We start from the raw sequence: 16,561 nt of genomic DNA, 5'->3' as shown, positions 1-16,561 counted from the left end.
AAATTTATAAATATTAAATACTAAATTATATGAAACAACATTTTAGATTATACAAGAGCATCTTATGCTCCCCCACTCCCAATTCGAAGCTACGCGCCACAGCTGACAGCTGAGCTCAAAGCAGCATTACAACAGCAGCGCCACGAGCCAGCCAGCGGCAACAGCGGCAAACAGCAGGAAAGCGGGGAAAGCGCGCAACGAGTGCCTATATCTATACAGACCGAGCGGAGAGCGCAGCGGCGCATTATTTTATAAATGTGTAAATGATTTTTGTATAGAGGTGTGAATAAATGTGTGCAAGTATGAATGTGATAGTTTTTCCGGCGGCTCGATTTCCGCTCTTTCTGTGGCATATAAAAGGACCCTCACAATCCGTATTAGCTCACTAGCCGAAGCGCAACTTAAGCGCCAGCGCAACTAAACCGTCTAGTCTCTGCTCTTGAGCAAATTACGCTTTGAGCAGGTAAATGACTTATAAAATTTCTATGTCTCAAATACTTATAAATTTGACGAGTCAAAACTGATAACGCAACTAACGCGTATCAGTCTAGAACTTATAATTATTGGAATCGTTTATATACTTAGAAAAATCATGATCCAAAGCCAATAACGCAAATGTTAAGCGTATTGTCTTACAAATATATTGTATAATCAAAGCGAACAAACAACAATTTCTGTTTTAAAGAATATTAGCAATTTACGCAATATTCTATCTAAAAAGAATATTGATTGAATATATTTTGTTATTGAAAAGAAATAACATACTATTATTATTGAAATGACTTTCCACTACCTGGTATCCCGGATCTTTCTTATATGATAATAATACACTACTATATATAATTACTTTCTTATTTATGATCTGTTGTCAAAATTCGGACGTAGATCAGTAAATGATTACTGCTCTTCTCTAAAATTTAAAATCTCATACGCGCTACGGACCGAGAGGAGTGTATATGTATATATCAAATAATTTATAAGATGCATAAATTAATTAATCGTATTTAGAACAGAAAAATTAGCATCGTAAGAATTTATAGCAGTTGCCGTAACGCGCGAAAACGTATAAAGAAGCGGAACGCGGGGCACGAGTTTGATTTGGACAAATTTCTACGTCGTGAAGTAAGCTGTCGAGCACTGCAATCACTTTGGCGCTCTGAACTTGCTGATGAGCACCCACGACGAAACTCTCGATGCCCATCGCTGGTGTGCGTGTTTTTTTTTCTCTCTCGGAGAAAGAGGTATTAGGGAAAATCTTAAAAAGACCATAGCATGACCTTGTTTATGGGGGCGTCGAAACAGCCCCATTCACAATGTCAGCCGTCTGTCTGATTCCCACCGACTAAACCCATCCCTTCTACGGCCAGGTTAAAAAACATCTAGCTGTAAAAAGGAACGCCCTCTATGCCTTCATAGACGCTCGGTAATGGTGCCTAGCTCCATCTTTTATGCCCCTGAACCCTGCAGTACCACCATCAAGCAATGCTTCGCGGGGGGGGGGGGGAGAGGCTTTCGCCCGCTTCTGGTTGATGTGATCGTCATAACTGTAGTCATCTTTCATTTTCTGCGTCGCACATACACACGTACGTACTCAGTACCTCTTCGTCTTCTTCTGTCTTCTTCTTTCCCGACTTTCTTGAGAATGCCTGCTGCATAGTTGCTGACTGCGCACCATCCATCCTCTGAGGTCAACATGGCCGTTATAATCGACTCAGGAGTTACTCTGATCTGAAGATAACTCTTAAGTTCCTCTCGCTCCTGGTGATATCGTGAGCACTCGCAAAAGACGTGCTCAACATCCTCTGTTGCATCCGAACATATTGGGCAGTTTGGATGGTCGTCTAGTTTGAACTGATGCAAGTACGCTCGGAAACATCCGCGCCCGGTCAAAAACTACGTGAGGTAGTAGTTAACGTCTCCAGTTAATCCAGTCTTCTATCCTTGGTATAAGGGGATGAGTCCATCGTCCTTTGCCACTAGCGTCCCATCTTGTTTGCCATTCAGCCATCGTCTTTTTTCTTGCGGCATCCCAGATCTCTGGCTTTTGTCAATCGATCGTCTCCTAGCTTCGAATACGTCCTTTTTTTCAACGCTAAGAGGTCAATGGGTGGCATACCTGCTATAATGCAGGCAGCATCCTCCGATACCGTACGGTAAGCGGACGCCACTCTTAGTGCATTTCGCCTATAAACGGTAGCCAACATTATTGGGGCTCCGTATATAGCACAATCAATGTGGTTACACTGGCTCAGAGTAACCTCCGTTTCCGAGATGGCCCTCCAACATTTGGCATCAATCATTATAGAGCAGCCCCAACTTTTGTTGCTTTATCACTGACTATTTCCAGATGCTGTTTAAGACTTAGTCTTGCATCGATAGTGATGCCCAAGTATTTGATGGTTGGTTGAGAAACGATTTCATGTCCATCCACCGTCAGTATGATTTCCTCCATCTTCTTTCTACTGGAAATGAGGATAACTTCCGTTTTGTGACTGGCTAGTTCCAGTCCCGTCTCTGTTAGCCATTCATGTATTATACAGGTTGACTCTTCAGCTATGTCTGTCAACTCTTCTTTATGTTTTGCTACTACCACCACTGCTATGTCGTCAGCGAATCCTACGACTGTTGCTTCTTCAGGTAATTGTAGCTTTAGTATCCCGTCATACATGATATTCCAAGTCGGTGGGCCAAGTACCGACCCTTGGGGGACGCCTCCTGCTACTACCACCACTGCTATGTCGTCAGCGAATCCTACGACTGTTGCTTCTTCAGGTAATTGTAGCTTCAGTATCCCGTCATACATGATATTCCAAGTCGGTGGGCCAAGTACCGACCCTTGGGGGACGCCTCCTGTAACTTTATATGTCTTGGTACCATCCTTAGTGTCGTATAATAGAATTTCGTCCTTCAAGTAGTCGGACATCATCCTTCTTATAAATAAGGGCACATCCTGCTTTCGGAGTGCCTCGTGTATTTCACTCCATCTGGCCGAACTTAATACATTTTTGACATCAAATGTTACTATGGCGCAATACTTCTTTTTTCCTTCCTTCCATCTTTTCTCTATTGCTGTTTGTGCAGTGTCAATCATTAGACTAACTGTGTCCAGGGTTGAACGCTCCTTTCTGAAGCCATATTGGTGTTATGCTAATCCACCTGTTCCTTCTATAAAATTGAATAGAATAGAATAAAATAGAATAAAATAGAATAGAATAGATCAATTCTGACGCAGATAATGCGTTCCAGAATCTTCCCTGGAGTATCCAGCATGCAGAGTGGTCTGTATCATGAGGACTCCTCGGGTGGTTTCGTTCCTTTTGGCAGAAGCACTAGTCGCTGTTTTTTTTAGTTTGTGGGAAATGTTCCCTCTTCTAGACATGTATTGTACAAGTCTACGAAGAACTCTGGATGAGCATGAATGGCATGCTTCAACGCAATATTTGGAATGCCATCCGGCCCTGGGGCCTTGTTGTTATCTACCCTTCTGCAGGCGGCTAACAATTCCTCAGTCGTGATCGGTGGGATAGCCTCTTCATTTAAACCTCTTTCGATGACACTTGGCTCTTCCAGTTGCCTGGAAAAGAGCGTAGTCACTACTTGGTGTAATAGCTCTAGGCATTTTGGAGGGGGCACGTAGCTTCCTTTAATCTTTTTCATTACTATTTTGTATGGTCGATCCCAAGGGTCTTGTTTGACTTCATCCTGCAATTCCTTAAGGCACCGCCGTTTTTTTTTGCGGATTTTCTTCTTAAGACTCCTTTTATCGTCCTTCATTATTATGACCTGGTGATTAAATGCTTCCAGGAGTACTCGTCCTCTGTCCCAGGTATTAAAGTCGCCTGCAATCAGTATTGGTTTCCTCCCCACTGCGTCTTGTATGAGCCGATCTAGCAGTTGTTCAAACTTCTGGATTAGAGCGTTAGGTAAAGTGTAGCAGCTGTAAACAGTGACACCTGCTACCTTAGTCCGTGTAAATCCTTCTTTACGGATCTTCATTTTTTCACAGAAAGCAACGTTTCCACATGCCCAGATTGCTGCTTTACCCGTAGTGTCTATTTTCCACGATGGTTCGTCTAGATCCTTATATTGTTTGCACACAATAGCTACGTCAACCTCTTTCTCGCGGACATACTGATTGAGTAGATCCTGTGCTGTCTCACAGTGGTTTAGATTTATTTGCACTATCTTCATTTTTGTTGGTTCTTCAGTACTTTTAATGCAGCTCGGTAGGCTGGGCATGTAAAGCTACCAGCTGCATGGATACTCTTTGATTCTACATCCTTTTTCCGGCAAAGAATGCAATTCAGCGCGTTCGTGCAACTTTTCGCTGCATGTCCTCCTGTTCCGCACTTAAAACAGCATTTACTTCTGTCGTACGTCTCTGTACATTTTTTTGCAATATGGCCAAAATCCAGGCTTTTATAGCATCTAGGTGACCGTGTCTCTTGACTCATCTCCCTGATTCTGCAATAAACCCAACGTACTCTAAGCTTTCCCGTGCGATCGCTTTTTGTGCAATGTTAGCAGGCAGCTATACGACGGCAGTCTGCGTATCTCCATAAGTTTTTCGAAAAGTCTTTACGGACGTCTCTACTACTTCCTTCTCTTCTAGAAACTCTCTACTCAGGGCTTCTAGAATATCCAGGTCTTTTATTTGAAAAACCACTTCATGCGTTTTCACTTCTTTGGTGCGTTGTAGCTCCAAAAGAAGATCTTCTGTTACCGTTTTGCGTATCTTATTTACGCTGTTACCAAGCATCGTGGTTTTCTAGTGCCATTTTTGTTTTTCGCACCAGTGCTTTCGTGTATCTTCTTTTTCCTCTTCTTTTCTTTCTTTTTCTCCTTTCTGGTAATAACCTGACAGGGTCGGTCTGCCTTTTCTACCGGAGACATCTGTGATTGGATTTTTGATGCGACTTTTACAAAAGCTACTTCCTTATTTTTCCTCGTTCTTTTAGCGTAGTTTTCTTGTCGCTCTCCTACCTGGCTTGGTGACATTGCCTTACGCTTATTTAGCGCTCCTGTCGTCACCTCGTTTGATGCTTCTATCGTCTGTGATGCCTTGTCCTCCTTCTGAATATGCTGCTGGTTCGTCGACATTTCCGCTTTTTTTAGCATCAATCTAAGGCTCTCCTTGCTCTTTTCCAGCGCCACTTATCCTCTGTCAAGCCGCTAAACCTAGATCATAATCGCCGATAGATCGCTTTTAAGAGACTTATGAATGTTGGATGCGTTTGACACAACAGTATCTATAGAGTCCAGCCTGTCTCGGATCTTCTTCGATATGCTTTCTCGTTCTCGCTCAGCATCCCGGATAGTATTCCAGATCTCGAAAGCTCCTTCTCCTGCTTTCTTTCCTTGCTCGGTTAAATTGTCCATACTTGATAATAGTCTTTATTCCGGTATGTGTCCGACCACCGTCGATCCCTTCGTCTATAGAGGCAGCTGACATGGCTCCAACACATGACTGTAAGCGGTGCCGGGCTGGGAACATTATACCAGAGTAAAGCACGCGATACTGCCCTAGCACATCTCTACTCTCTCGAACCTCCCACTCCAAACAAAGTGCTTGGCTCTCCGAAGAGTTTCTGGCAGACATCAAGCAATATCACGCACTCGCCTCAGCTAATTGACCGGTACTGGCTAAGTGACCGGCCTCTCATCTTGCCGTCAGCGAGAGCCAAAGGTGGTTTAGGTCACTTTGGCTCGCAACCTCAGATTACCTCCCCACCCAGGATCTCGTTTTGGCATCTTACGGGTTGCACCGCACGGCAAACGCGGCGGCCTGATTTGGTCCACAAAGCATATTTTATTTCTGTTCTACCCTCCGAGGTATATACCCCAGCGAGCTCTCCCCCATCTGCCACCCAGGAGACGCGCCACAGACGGGTGTCAGGCTTACCAGCGTGGGTGTGTGTGTATATGTATACCGTAATATCTCTGGAACTACTCCGTCAATATTAATAAAATTTGACATGCATGTATATTTTTGGATTCTGAATTTGGGAAAAACAGTTTTTTTTATTTTCTCAACTATTTTTTTATGGCTTTTTTTTGATTTTTGAAAAATACTATTTTGCAAACAAAATTTTGAAAAACACTATTTTTTCAATCATTCCATTGTTACAAACATTTCAGCTAAATGCATTTAAAAGACAATAAAACTACCTACTTTTCCTCATTTTGTCCTTGAGATCGACTGCTTTGTTCAGCAGATAAAATGAAAAAAGTGATTTTTTTTTTAAATTCATATCTCCGAAACTAAACATCATAACTTCGCGAAAAAAATCATGTCGATGGGTCACGTGTCAAACTATATCCCATGGAAATTTCAAATGATTTAGCTACTTATTTTTTCAGTAATAAATCGAAAACTGAAAGAAATGAGTTTTTTGTGCCTTGATTGCGGACGTAAAAAGGCCTTACTGCGATTGAGATTTTGAGAAAAAGTAGATATTTTATGTGTTTTGGCTAAGTTCATTGCACAGCTTTCCGACCTCTATGGTTCGTAAAATATCAAGGTTTTAATTTTTTTTTTGAAATTTTTTTGATTTTTCATATCTCTGAAACAATTTAGTCAAATGCTTCAAAAACCGCCTTATACATTAGCAGGCAGATATACTGTATATTGAAACAATATTTTATTTATTGGACCTATAAATTATGTTGGAGGAAGCTACGTTCCAATGAATTGACAGCGGTTTTATAATATGTGAGTGTATAATCCACAAATGCTAAAATCACGTTTTTCTTCTTGAGCCGCAAGAAGTGTTAGGACCGTGAAGTTGGCCGGATATACAGATAGTATATACAGACATAGATACTGTACAGATAGGAATTACTTTCTCAAGAAAATATAATAACGTATTACGATATTTAGAATTAAGAGGTTACCGGTGCATACTCTGCCTTCTGGAGCAGTAACAGTAACTAGCTTGCCAGGGTAGCTGATGACAAGGTTCAGGTTATTTTCGGTGTCAATTGGTATGAAAATCATTCAAGTACGGCCTAGGTGTACAGGGTGGCCGATGACAAGGTCTAGGTGGTGCGCTTCGTAGTTTTTTGTGTCTAGGTGTAAAAATCATTCGAGGAAGGTGTCCAGGTGTACAGGGTGGCCGATGACGAGGTTTAGGTGGAGCGCTTTGTGGTTTTTTGTATCTTGGTGTAAAAATCATTCAAGGGTGGTGTTATAGTGTACAGGGTGGCCGATGGCAAGGTCTGGGTAGTTCACTCCGTGGTTTTTGGTGTCTAGGTGTAAACATCATTTAAGGGCGGCGTCTAGGTGTACAGGGTGGCCAATGACGAGGTCTTGGTAGTTCGCATCGTGGTTTTTGGTGTCTAGGTGTAGAAATAATTCGAGGGTGATGTATATTAGAACAATCAGTGATTTCATCTTAGTGATAAAATTGTTACAAAAAAGCTGTGGTCGAAAGGTGCTAAAGATGCTTATATTTAATTTTTACGACGTCAAATATGAAATACTTAAAAAAAAAACACTAAAAAGGATTAAAATCTCTAAAAAAATTAACTTCTAAAAAAGTAAAAGGTTAGGTGAGTTTGATATATTCCGCAACAAAATTACAGATAGAAAAGAACTGAGATCAATGAAACAAAGTCAAGTTTATTATATTCTAAAATAGACTATAATAAACTTGACTTGAAGAAATCTTTGGTTTTGACTATTGTGCGTGTGCTGTGGACGCAAATGGTCAATATACTGACCTTGGCTAAAAACATTTATCCACACGTGCGAGTGCACGGAAAAAAATTGTATATATCTTTTCCTTTATATCACACACGACCTGTAAAAAATTTCAGATCGATTGATCGATCCGTTACCGAGATATTAACAAGAACATTAACATTGGAAACGCTCCCCTCTTATGGGATGACAGCAAAATTTAAGATTCAGATCGTTTTTTTTATATGCCTAAAATAATGGGTCAGTGAAAAAAAAACATACTTTTGGCAAGAGAATGGCATGCTGAATCGATTAGTATCCTTAAAAATTGAGTTTACCGGCTATTTAAATGAGAAAAAGACCAAAACGTAAATATAGCCGAAAAAAGTGCTACAATGGCTATACTGAGCGCCTTCTGCATGCGAGTGAAGCGACCTAACCTCGTGCTCGCGTGCACTCGATTCTCAACTTCAAATGTTTATAACTTTTGATGTATTGTATGTAAGTGCTTAAAACTTTCCAGATACCATTATCACTATATGTCGTTTAATGCAATGTACAATTATTTAACAATTTCGAAAATTTGTAACAGACTTTTGTTGATTGAACGGAAAAATCTAACATATTAAAAGTTTACTTCTGATTTTCTATTTTCCATTCGTTCAAACAACGGCTTAAGCTAATTGTGATCGCATAATATGAAAATACGTGTATTCACGGTTATTATACAATATTTTTCAAGTCATTTAGTTAAAGACTAGCTCGAGTAATTACGAGTCGAACACAAAGTATATTTTTTTCCGTGCGCTCGCACGCGTGGATAAATGTTTTTAGCCAAGGTTAGTACATTGACCATTTGTGTCCACAGCACACGCACAATAATCAAAACCGAAGATTTCGCTGCGACCCCCACCCAACTTTTACCTCTCCGGACCCTCCTTAAGTCGCAAGTCTCTTAACCGAAAGATCCCGGGTTCAAGCTCAATTTGTCTCGGCGATATTTTTTATGATTATTTTAAGCTAGATAATCAGCTGGAATCTATATGGAACCCATGTAGGAACTATGTGAAAACCATCTGGTTCACAATAGGATCCTGACGCAAAATCACACATAGGTCCGATATGATTCCTCTGTTCTACTACATGGTTCCCAGTGGGTGTTACATGAGAACTACATGGGTTCTATATGAGCCCCCATGATGATTTACCACCACCTACATAAACAAAATTAAATGTTTTGTATTTTGACAATTTAGAGTGTATTCTTCCCCTAAAATTAACTATTTATGGCAATTATATTAATTTATAGGTTTCTTCCTGAATCGCCGAGATGGTTACTAACGAAAGGCCGGTTACTAGAGGCTAACGATATTTTACATAATTTAGCTCGAGTGAACGGAACAGAAATTCCTTCTGAGTTTTGCATGAAAATGCACAGTCAAATAGAACGTCAGAAATCAATGATTTGTGAGGATGACAAGAGTGGCCCTAATGTTTTGGATCTCTTTAAAACACCAAATATGCGTTTGAAAACTTGTTTAATAACACTAAACTGGTAAGCATGAGAAATAATTTTTGTTAGTCAACTAGTATCTATTGATTCATTTCTTTTTTTTCTTCTTTAGATAAAAAGTTATAAATTATTTCAGCAATACTATGTATACTTTTTATATAATACCCATTTCCACTCTACATCCGCTTCTAAAGTAGACTTGCGCATTTCAAATTTATGACGGAAACCAATACATATTTAACGTTTCTGGTGTGACTGCAAATGTACAGTCTTTGACGCAAGAATTCAATATATATATATATATATATATATATATACTATATAGTATATATATATATATATATATATATATATATATATATATATATATATATATATATATATATATATATATATATATATATATACTATATAGTCTTCACGGCAAAACTGAAATGAACTAGTCTTCGACACAAATTCAAATGCGTCTTCGTTGACTTATGACACGTGCACCACACTATTGAAAAATCTCATGTGTGTGTGTGTGTGTAAACGCAGAAATCAGTACATGCGGTACAAAAAATATGGTGTGCACCAAGGGCTAAGTGAGCTTTTTGGCTTCGTGTGGTTGCAGTACTCGTCTGCGGCTCGAAAACACCCTAGCCTTGACTCGTACTGCAAACTCCACACTTGATCTAAAAAAGCCCACTTTACGCCCTTGGTACACAATATACTATTTAAGTAAGCAAAAGTTGATATAAATTTTTCAAAAATTAATTGTTTCTACGTATTTTTTATTTTTAAGTGAATATAATTTTTATAACTTATGTGTAATTACTATAATTTGTTTAGACATAAGAAAAAAAATGTTACATCATATAATATACTATTTTCAATAGTATATTGTGCGCCAAGGGCCTATAGTGGACTTTTTTAGACCAAGAGTGGAGTTTGCAGCACGAGTCAAAGCGAGTTAGCCCGAGCCGAAAGCGAGGGCGTTTACGAGCTGTAAACGAATACTGCAACCACGCGAGGTCAAAAAGCCCGCTTAGTCCTTGGTACATACCATATTTTTTGTACCGCATGTACTGATTTCTGCGTTTACACACACGCATATGCACATACGTACATAGTCATACACACACACACACATACGTATATTTGATGTGAACTATTAACCATTTTCTTACAAATATTTTCGCGGAAGTTTTTCATTTATTTTGCCCGCAACTGCGGGCATTTGCGCGCACTTTTCGTCTCTCACTCACTCTCACGAATTCCGCAAGCGCTGAACGACTTATCCTAGAATTGCCCGACCACCTTACGCCTCGTGCGTCCAAGTATCGGCGCCAAGTATTAACCTACGTTTTCACAAAATAACTCTACACTTCTATAGTAAAAATCTTTAATTGTACAATTCACTTATTACTCGAGACAACACAACACTTCGACGGAACACAATACAAAGAGCTAAAAAGATACAGACAGCGATCCGGAGGTAACTAACACGTACGCGAGATAACCTTTTCGTTCGTGAAACCGAACGTGAAACTGCCGTTCACCCGCGAGACGGATACGACTGGAGAAAGCAGAAAACGATTCACTGACCTTAAATCCTTCTAGCTGGAACACCGGGTGAGGTTGAAGTTGAGGCACGTCCGTTCAGGAGCAGTCGGGGTAGGCGAGTTCCGGCTCGAGCGCTCGCCGCTCGCAGCCGCCACTCTGCTCTCCCTAGCCGCCGTACCGCGCGCGCGCTGATTGGTCAACGCGTCGCGGCCCGATGGTTCGCTCGCTCGCCACACTATCGGTTCACGCACCGTTGCCGAGTCGCGCAGTCGCGCGTGCGCGCAGATAGTCCCACGTGCGCGCAGATAGTCCCGCGGACGCGGTGTCGAAGCAGATAGCTGCGAAATTAGAATTCTCGTGGCACACAGACAGCCTTTCACCCGCAGACAACCTCTTGGTTATCTTTAACTCTTGACTGCGGAACCCGTAGTAACTTCCAATGTCCCGTCGTCAGGGCCCTTGACTCGAGCGGCATCTGTCACTACGAATGCGAGACGCTGTAGTTGTTTTTCCTGGCGTTCGTCCAGGCGAGCTGCCATCACGCTGGTCCTGTTGCATCAGACGCTTACGTAGGTAGACCCCACGAATGGCTCCGCTATCTGCATCGGCTGTCTTACGGTGCGCTGGGCCGACTTGAAAGCCCTGTCGAAGTGGAAGGTCGCTGCTGCTGTGCCAAAGTTGCTCGTCGTCTCCTCGCATCTCTCACTCACGAGTCGGCGACGCGCATTGTCCTTTTTGTCACACAGGTAGCCTTGAGACACTCTACCCCGACCGCGTCGAACGTCGTAGTTACACGGCGAAATTTTGCCGTGTTATAACTCTCCCCTTCGCGAGGAATGGAGCGAGCTAGCGAATCGCTCCGTCAAACTCCCCGGCTGAACCCGCGGGTGAAAGCGAGTCTCAAGGCTAATCTCACGCGTGGTAGATCAACCGTCTCTCTTTAACTCACACACAACTCATCAAGGGGTGGGAAAAGAAGTGGTTTTCTTAAAGCTAATTCTTAAGACTAACGTAATTCTAACTTAACCTAGTGGGGCGGGTGGAAGCCCCATAGAACGGAGTAGGTTCTGGTGATGAGGACACAGGCCGTTTATTTTAGTAATAAGATGACGCATGATTTGATAGAAAAGTAGAAAAGAATATTTATTGAATGGTATTACTCAAGTACTATGGTAACACAGAGATAACTTTATTTTAAATAAACGATATATCTAAGAGGAACTATAATGAATTATAATAAAGATAGCTTTGGCAAACCTAAGGACACTTTGGTGCGTTATAATCACTCTTCTTAATTATTAGATAAACTAGTCAGTCGACGTTTTGATGATAATAAGGCAACCACTTTATGCGCGTTATAAACTATTGAACGCTAACTTTCGCAATGCGTCTGACCAACGGTTAATCAGACGGAGGAACTTCAAACTAAATAATACTTTTGAACAAAATTAATAATCTAGAAAAGGTAAACAAGAATATAAAAGGTAGCGAAAATAAGATAACTTTCTACATTAGATAACCACGGTTCTTCCTCAGTATTGCTCCATGCGCGTGAAGGTATGTCTTGGTCGTTGAGACAACTGTTGCAACTCGTCGAGACCTTCTCTGGGAGGAAGCGGTTGGTCACGGGGAACGTGAGTCCTAAGGTGACGGATGTAAGGCCCTTCCTCTCGCCATCTCGGTGCGCAGCGTGGACAATCGCGTACGGTGACGTTCCTGCGGCCACATCGATAACAGAAGACGGTGGCTGGATGTAGGCAGTTGCGGTAATGGTGGCGTCTACTGCAATTAAAATATCCAGGTAGCGAAGGCAGGACGTTGACGTCGCGGCCGTTAATGCGTATTCGCCCTGTGAGTGTGTGATCTCCCGTGCGGATATTGCTTGCGCAGGTGGTGTTGTCGGCTCGACTTCCATCGGAGTGTCAAAGATGGCGTTAGCCCCAGCGTTCTCGATGTCATTCTCGGTGGCTTGTTCGTTCTTTGGCTGGAACGGTCTCTCCGATGCTATCTCGTTGGGTGTAGTTGGAGGTGTCTGGATCTCTGTGTATAACTCCGGCGGGTGTTCAGGAGCTACGGCTTCGATGTGTACCTCGGCTTGGATCTGCACCGAGGTGGAGGTCTGCAGGTATCCAGCATTTTCGGGTCAAGTCTGCATTGCAGTGGAAACTAGCGACGGCCGAGCGAAGTTCAGCTGCGGGGTCTGCGTTGCGGTGGAAACTAGCGACGGTCGAGTGAAATTCAGCTGCGGAGTCTGCGTTGCGATGGAGGTTCGCAGAGGCTGGGCAGGTTCTCTGAGCATGGTTTACGTTTCCGAGGAAATTGTGAAACCGCGATGGTTTGCGTGTCTTGGTCCACCGCTGGGTTGAGCTCGTAGATCATCGTGTTTCTTCTCGGTGTACGAGGTAGTACTTCTGGTTTTTCAATGCATAGGGAAGATCCCCGGAGTATGCTTTGTAAGTAAGGTTGCGGTGATTTTTGTCATAGTAATTTGCTTGGCGATTGTGCGCGTTTTCCGAATTTTGTACGACCCAGTCTCTAATCGCTCTTAATCTATAGAGTTTTTCCTCTACAGTTGATATCTGAGTTTTCTATTTTTTTGCGCAGGGAGTGTATCGGTAACGGCTTGCGTCCAAAATTTAGAAAGGCTGGAGTGACCTGCGTAGACGTATGTTTGGAGGTAATAAATGCAAAACGGAAGTCTAAAATGTGGTTGTCCCACTCTCGGTGATCTTGTTCGATAAATGCTGTGATCATGGTTTTTCGTACGCGATTTACTCTTTCTACTGGGTTAGCTTGTGGGTGATAGGGTGGTGTGGTAGAATGTTTGATATTAAGTTACTTTGTGTATTCTATCAGAGTTTTATTAATGAATTCTGTGCCATTGTCCGTTATGAGCACTCGTAGTGTTCCCCAGCGAGTTATTATTAAATCGTGTAAAGCGTCTTAAATTGATATTCTGGTGGCTTCTCTTAACGGTTGGATTTCTATCCAGCGGGTGAATAAATCCTGTATTACTAACAGATAGCGTTCTTCCTTTTTGCTACGTGGCAGCGGGCCCACAATGTCGGCTGCTACAACGCTCCAAGGGTGTTCGATAATGCGTTGGCCTAGCATTCCCGGTGGTGCGAATTGCTCGGGTTTGACTTTTTGACACACGTCGCATCGCTTAACGTAATTTACTATATCCTTATACATGCTTGGCCAATAAAAATAATCTTTTGCTATGCGTGCGTGTGTTTTGTCAATGCCTAAGTGGCCGTTCTGCGTGTCATCGTGTGCTTCGAACAGTACTCGGTCTCGATCCTTTGATTTTAAAACGAGCTTTCAGATAGATTGACCGCGTTTGATCGTATCAAGGAACGTATCTTCGGTTTTGTGATACACTATATCCCTGGAAATATGCCAATTGCGATATTTCTTAGGATTTTTCCGTACTTCGTCGATTCTTTCTTTATACCAGTCATCATAATCGTCGTTAAGAGTGTTAACTCCATCGAGTTGGTTTTCGTACATGCACGATAACGCGTCGGGTACGTGGTACATGGCCCCTTTTCTATGTTCAATATCGACGTCGTATGCCGTTAGATACATCGACCAGCGAGCTAGCCTACCCACGGGTTTTTTAAGTGACTTTAGCCACTGCAGACTGCTATGGTCCGTAATGACTTTTAAGTGTGTGCCCTCTATATAACCTCGAAATGTTTTGATTGCCCAGATAACCCCCAGGCATTCCAACTCTGTGGTCGTTTAATTTTTCTCGGTGTTTGTTATGGTTCGGCTTGCGTATGCGCGATAATTCGTTCTTTGTCGTTTATGATTTGTGTTAAGACGCTACCTAGCCCTACGGTGCTTGCGTCGACTTGTATGGTAAAATGTTTTGAAAAATCGGGCCGCATTAATATAGGAGCGGTCATTAAACGTTCTTTTATGGTTTCGAATGCCGTTTGCTGTTCTGGTCCTCATTCCAACTTTTTATTCTTTTTTAGTAGACTGGAGATTGGCTGTATTAATGACGCGGAATTTTCAATAAATCTGCGGTACCATGATGTCATTCCGATAAATATCCGTATTTGTTTTAACGTTTTAGGTACGGGGTACTCGCGTATAGGCGCGACTTTTTCGCTGTCGACTTGAAGTCCGTTTTTGTTTACTAAATAGCCAAGATATTTTACTTCGGATAGGTAAAATTTGCTTTTTTCTTTATTAATTTTTAAGTTAGCGTGTTGAAGTTTGTCGAAGACAATCTCTAGCCATTTTAGGTGTTCGTCGAACGTTTCTGTGACGATGATTAAATCGTCAAGATATGTGACGTTGCAAACGTCGCAGCCGCGTCGATACGAGGAATCTCGTTCGATGCGGCCAAGCTCTGAGTGCGCGGAAGAAACAAGCGAGTTGGATTGTTGTTGTCGGTGCCAGCCTGACCTCGAGTTCGAGGAACGGGCCGGCTAACCGTCCACGTTAGCGCGAGAGTGAGCATCGTTGGTGCGAGAGTGAGCCTCGACGGCGCGCGCGCTGATTGGTCCTCCGCATGTCGCGAGCCAATCAGTGGGCGCCGATGTGCGACTCGCTATCCGCGCGGACTGCCAGCCAATCAGGCGCGAGGAAGATGCGCGGGCCCGACAAGCGCGAGTGGAGAGTGAGCGCGAGAATGAGCGGGAAATCGGGGAGTTCTCTCACGACTGTCGACGAAGTATGTCGACGTGCGAGAGAGATACGTGGCCTCCTCTGTTACGAGGAGAATTGGGAGAGTCTCCCGAGGTTGTGCGAGTGTGCGAGAGTGTGAGAGAGTCACAGGTGCAGCGCGTTGGCACGAGCAAGTGCCGACGCCCGGACGAGCCAGCAACCATCCGCACGAGAGGAAGGAAGCTAGCCAGTCCGCCATCATTGTCCGGAGGACCAGAGCAACCAGCAGCCTTGGCGTGGGAGAGCCGAGGAAGCTAGCCGTCACCAGGTCCACGAGAGTCAGGGAGGCGCCGGCGGGAGCACCGACGGACGTCCACCAGGGAGAGAGCGAGTAAGAAAGTATTAGAGAGAGAGAGAGAGAGAGAGAGAGAGAGAGAGAAAGAGATAGAGAGAGAGAAAGAGATAGAGAGAGAGAGAGAGATAAAGAGAGAGAGAGAGAGAGAGAGAGAGAGAGAGAGAGAGAGAGATCCGAGAGTGAGGCGAGTGTCGTGCGGGCACACTAGAGAGAGAGAACTCGAGAGACCAGGGTGTTGATGTGCAGTGCGGGCGCACACCAAGACGTCTTCTGCGCGAGGCGTCTGGCCAGCGCACGCGAGAGAGAGAGAGAGAGAGAGAGAGAGAGCAGTGCGAGGAGACGCGTGTGTGTGAGATAGAGACAGCGCGAGAGAAAACCCTATAGCTGCGCGGCTGCAGCAGGTCGGGCTTACCACAAGCGGGAGGCATAGCCCGCGCGCGCGCGCGCGAGGGAGAGAGAGAGATCACACTGGCCGTGCGGCGACCGGCGAGAGCCTACGTTTAGAAAAATCCTAGTGCATGCGAGGCTCTAGGTGTTGCGAACCTGTGTTGGGAGGCACAGCGTCGCAGATATGAATAAACGTGAGGTTGTAATTTGGGTCCGATTAAGGAATCTACTAGGCGTTGAAAGATGCCTGGTGAATTAGATAACCCATATGAAAAACGTTTAAAGTGGAATAGTCCTTTTCCCGGTACTGCGAAAGTTGTAATTTTTCTGCTTTTCTTTTCTAATGGAAAGCCTAGCTGAGATCTATTGTAGAAATGTAGCTCGCAACTCAGAGTTTATCTAATATTGATCCCATTAGCGGTAATGGATAGGCATCCTTTTTAATAATCGCATTAAT

At 43.2% G+C, this 16,561-nt stretch overlaps 1 protein-coding gene across 24 annotated transcripts in view; it reads left to right on the top strand.

Moving 5' to 3' along the window:
* Positions 1 to 16,561, top strand: part of LOC100678131 (carcinine transporter) — a 440,470-nt gene that overhangs the window by 61,951 nt on the left and 361,958 nt on the right. For all 24 annotated transcript variants that reach the window (XM_031931018.2, XM_032601269.1, XM_032601268.1 and 21 more), the window contains one exon: positions 8,991 to 9,236. In XM_031931018.2, coding sequence (XP_031786878.1) covers positions 9,106 to 9,236 — 131 coding nt within the window. In that variant the 5' untranslated portion in view covers positions 8,991 to 9,105. The remainder of the gene's footprint in view (positions 1 to 8,990; positions 9,237 to 16,561) is intronic.

This window comes from Nasonia vitripennis (assembly GCF_009193385.2).
Source record: "Nasonia vitripennis strain AsymCx chromosome 1 unlocalized genomic scaffold, Nvit_psr_1.1 chr1_random0003, whole genome shotgun sequence".
In the NCBI taxonomy this organism is placed as follows: Eukaryota; Metazoa; Arthropoda; class Insecta; order Hymenoptera; family Pteromalidae; genus Nasonia; species Nasonia vitripennis.
Note: the sequence above shows the minus strand (reverse complement) of the source record. Positions and strands in the feature narration are given on the sequence as shown.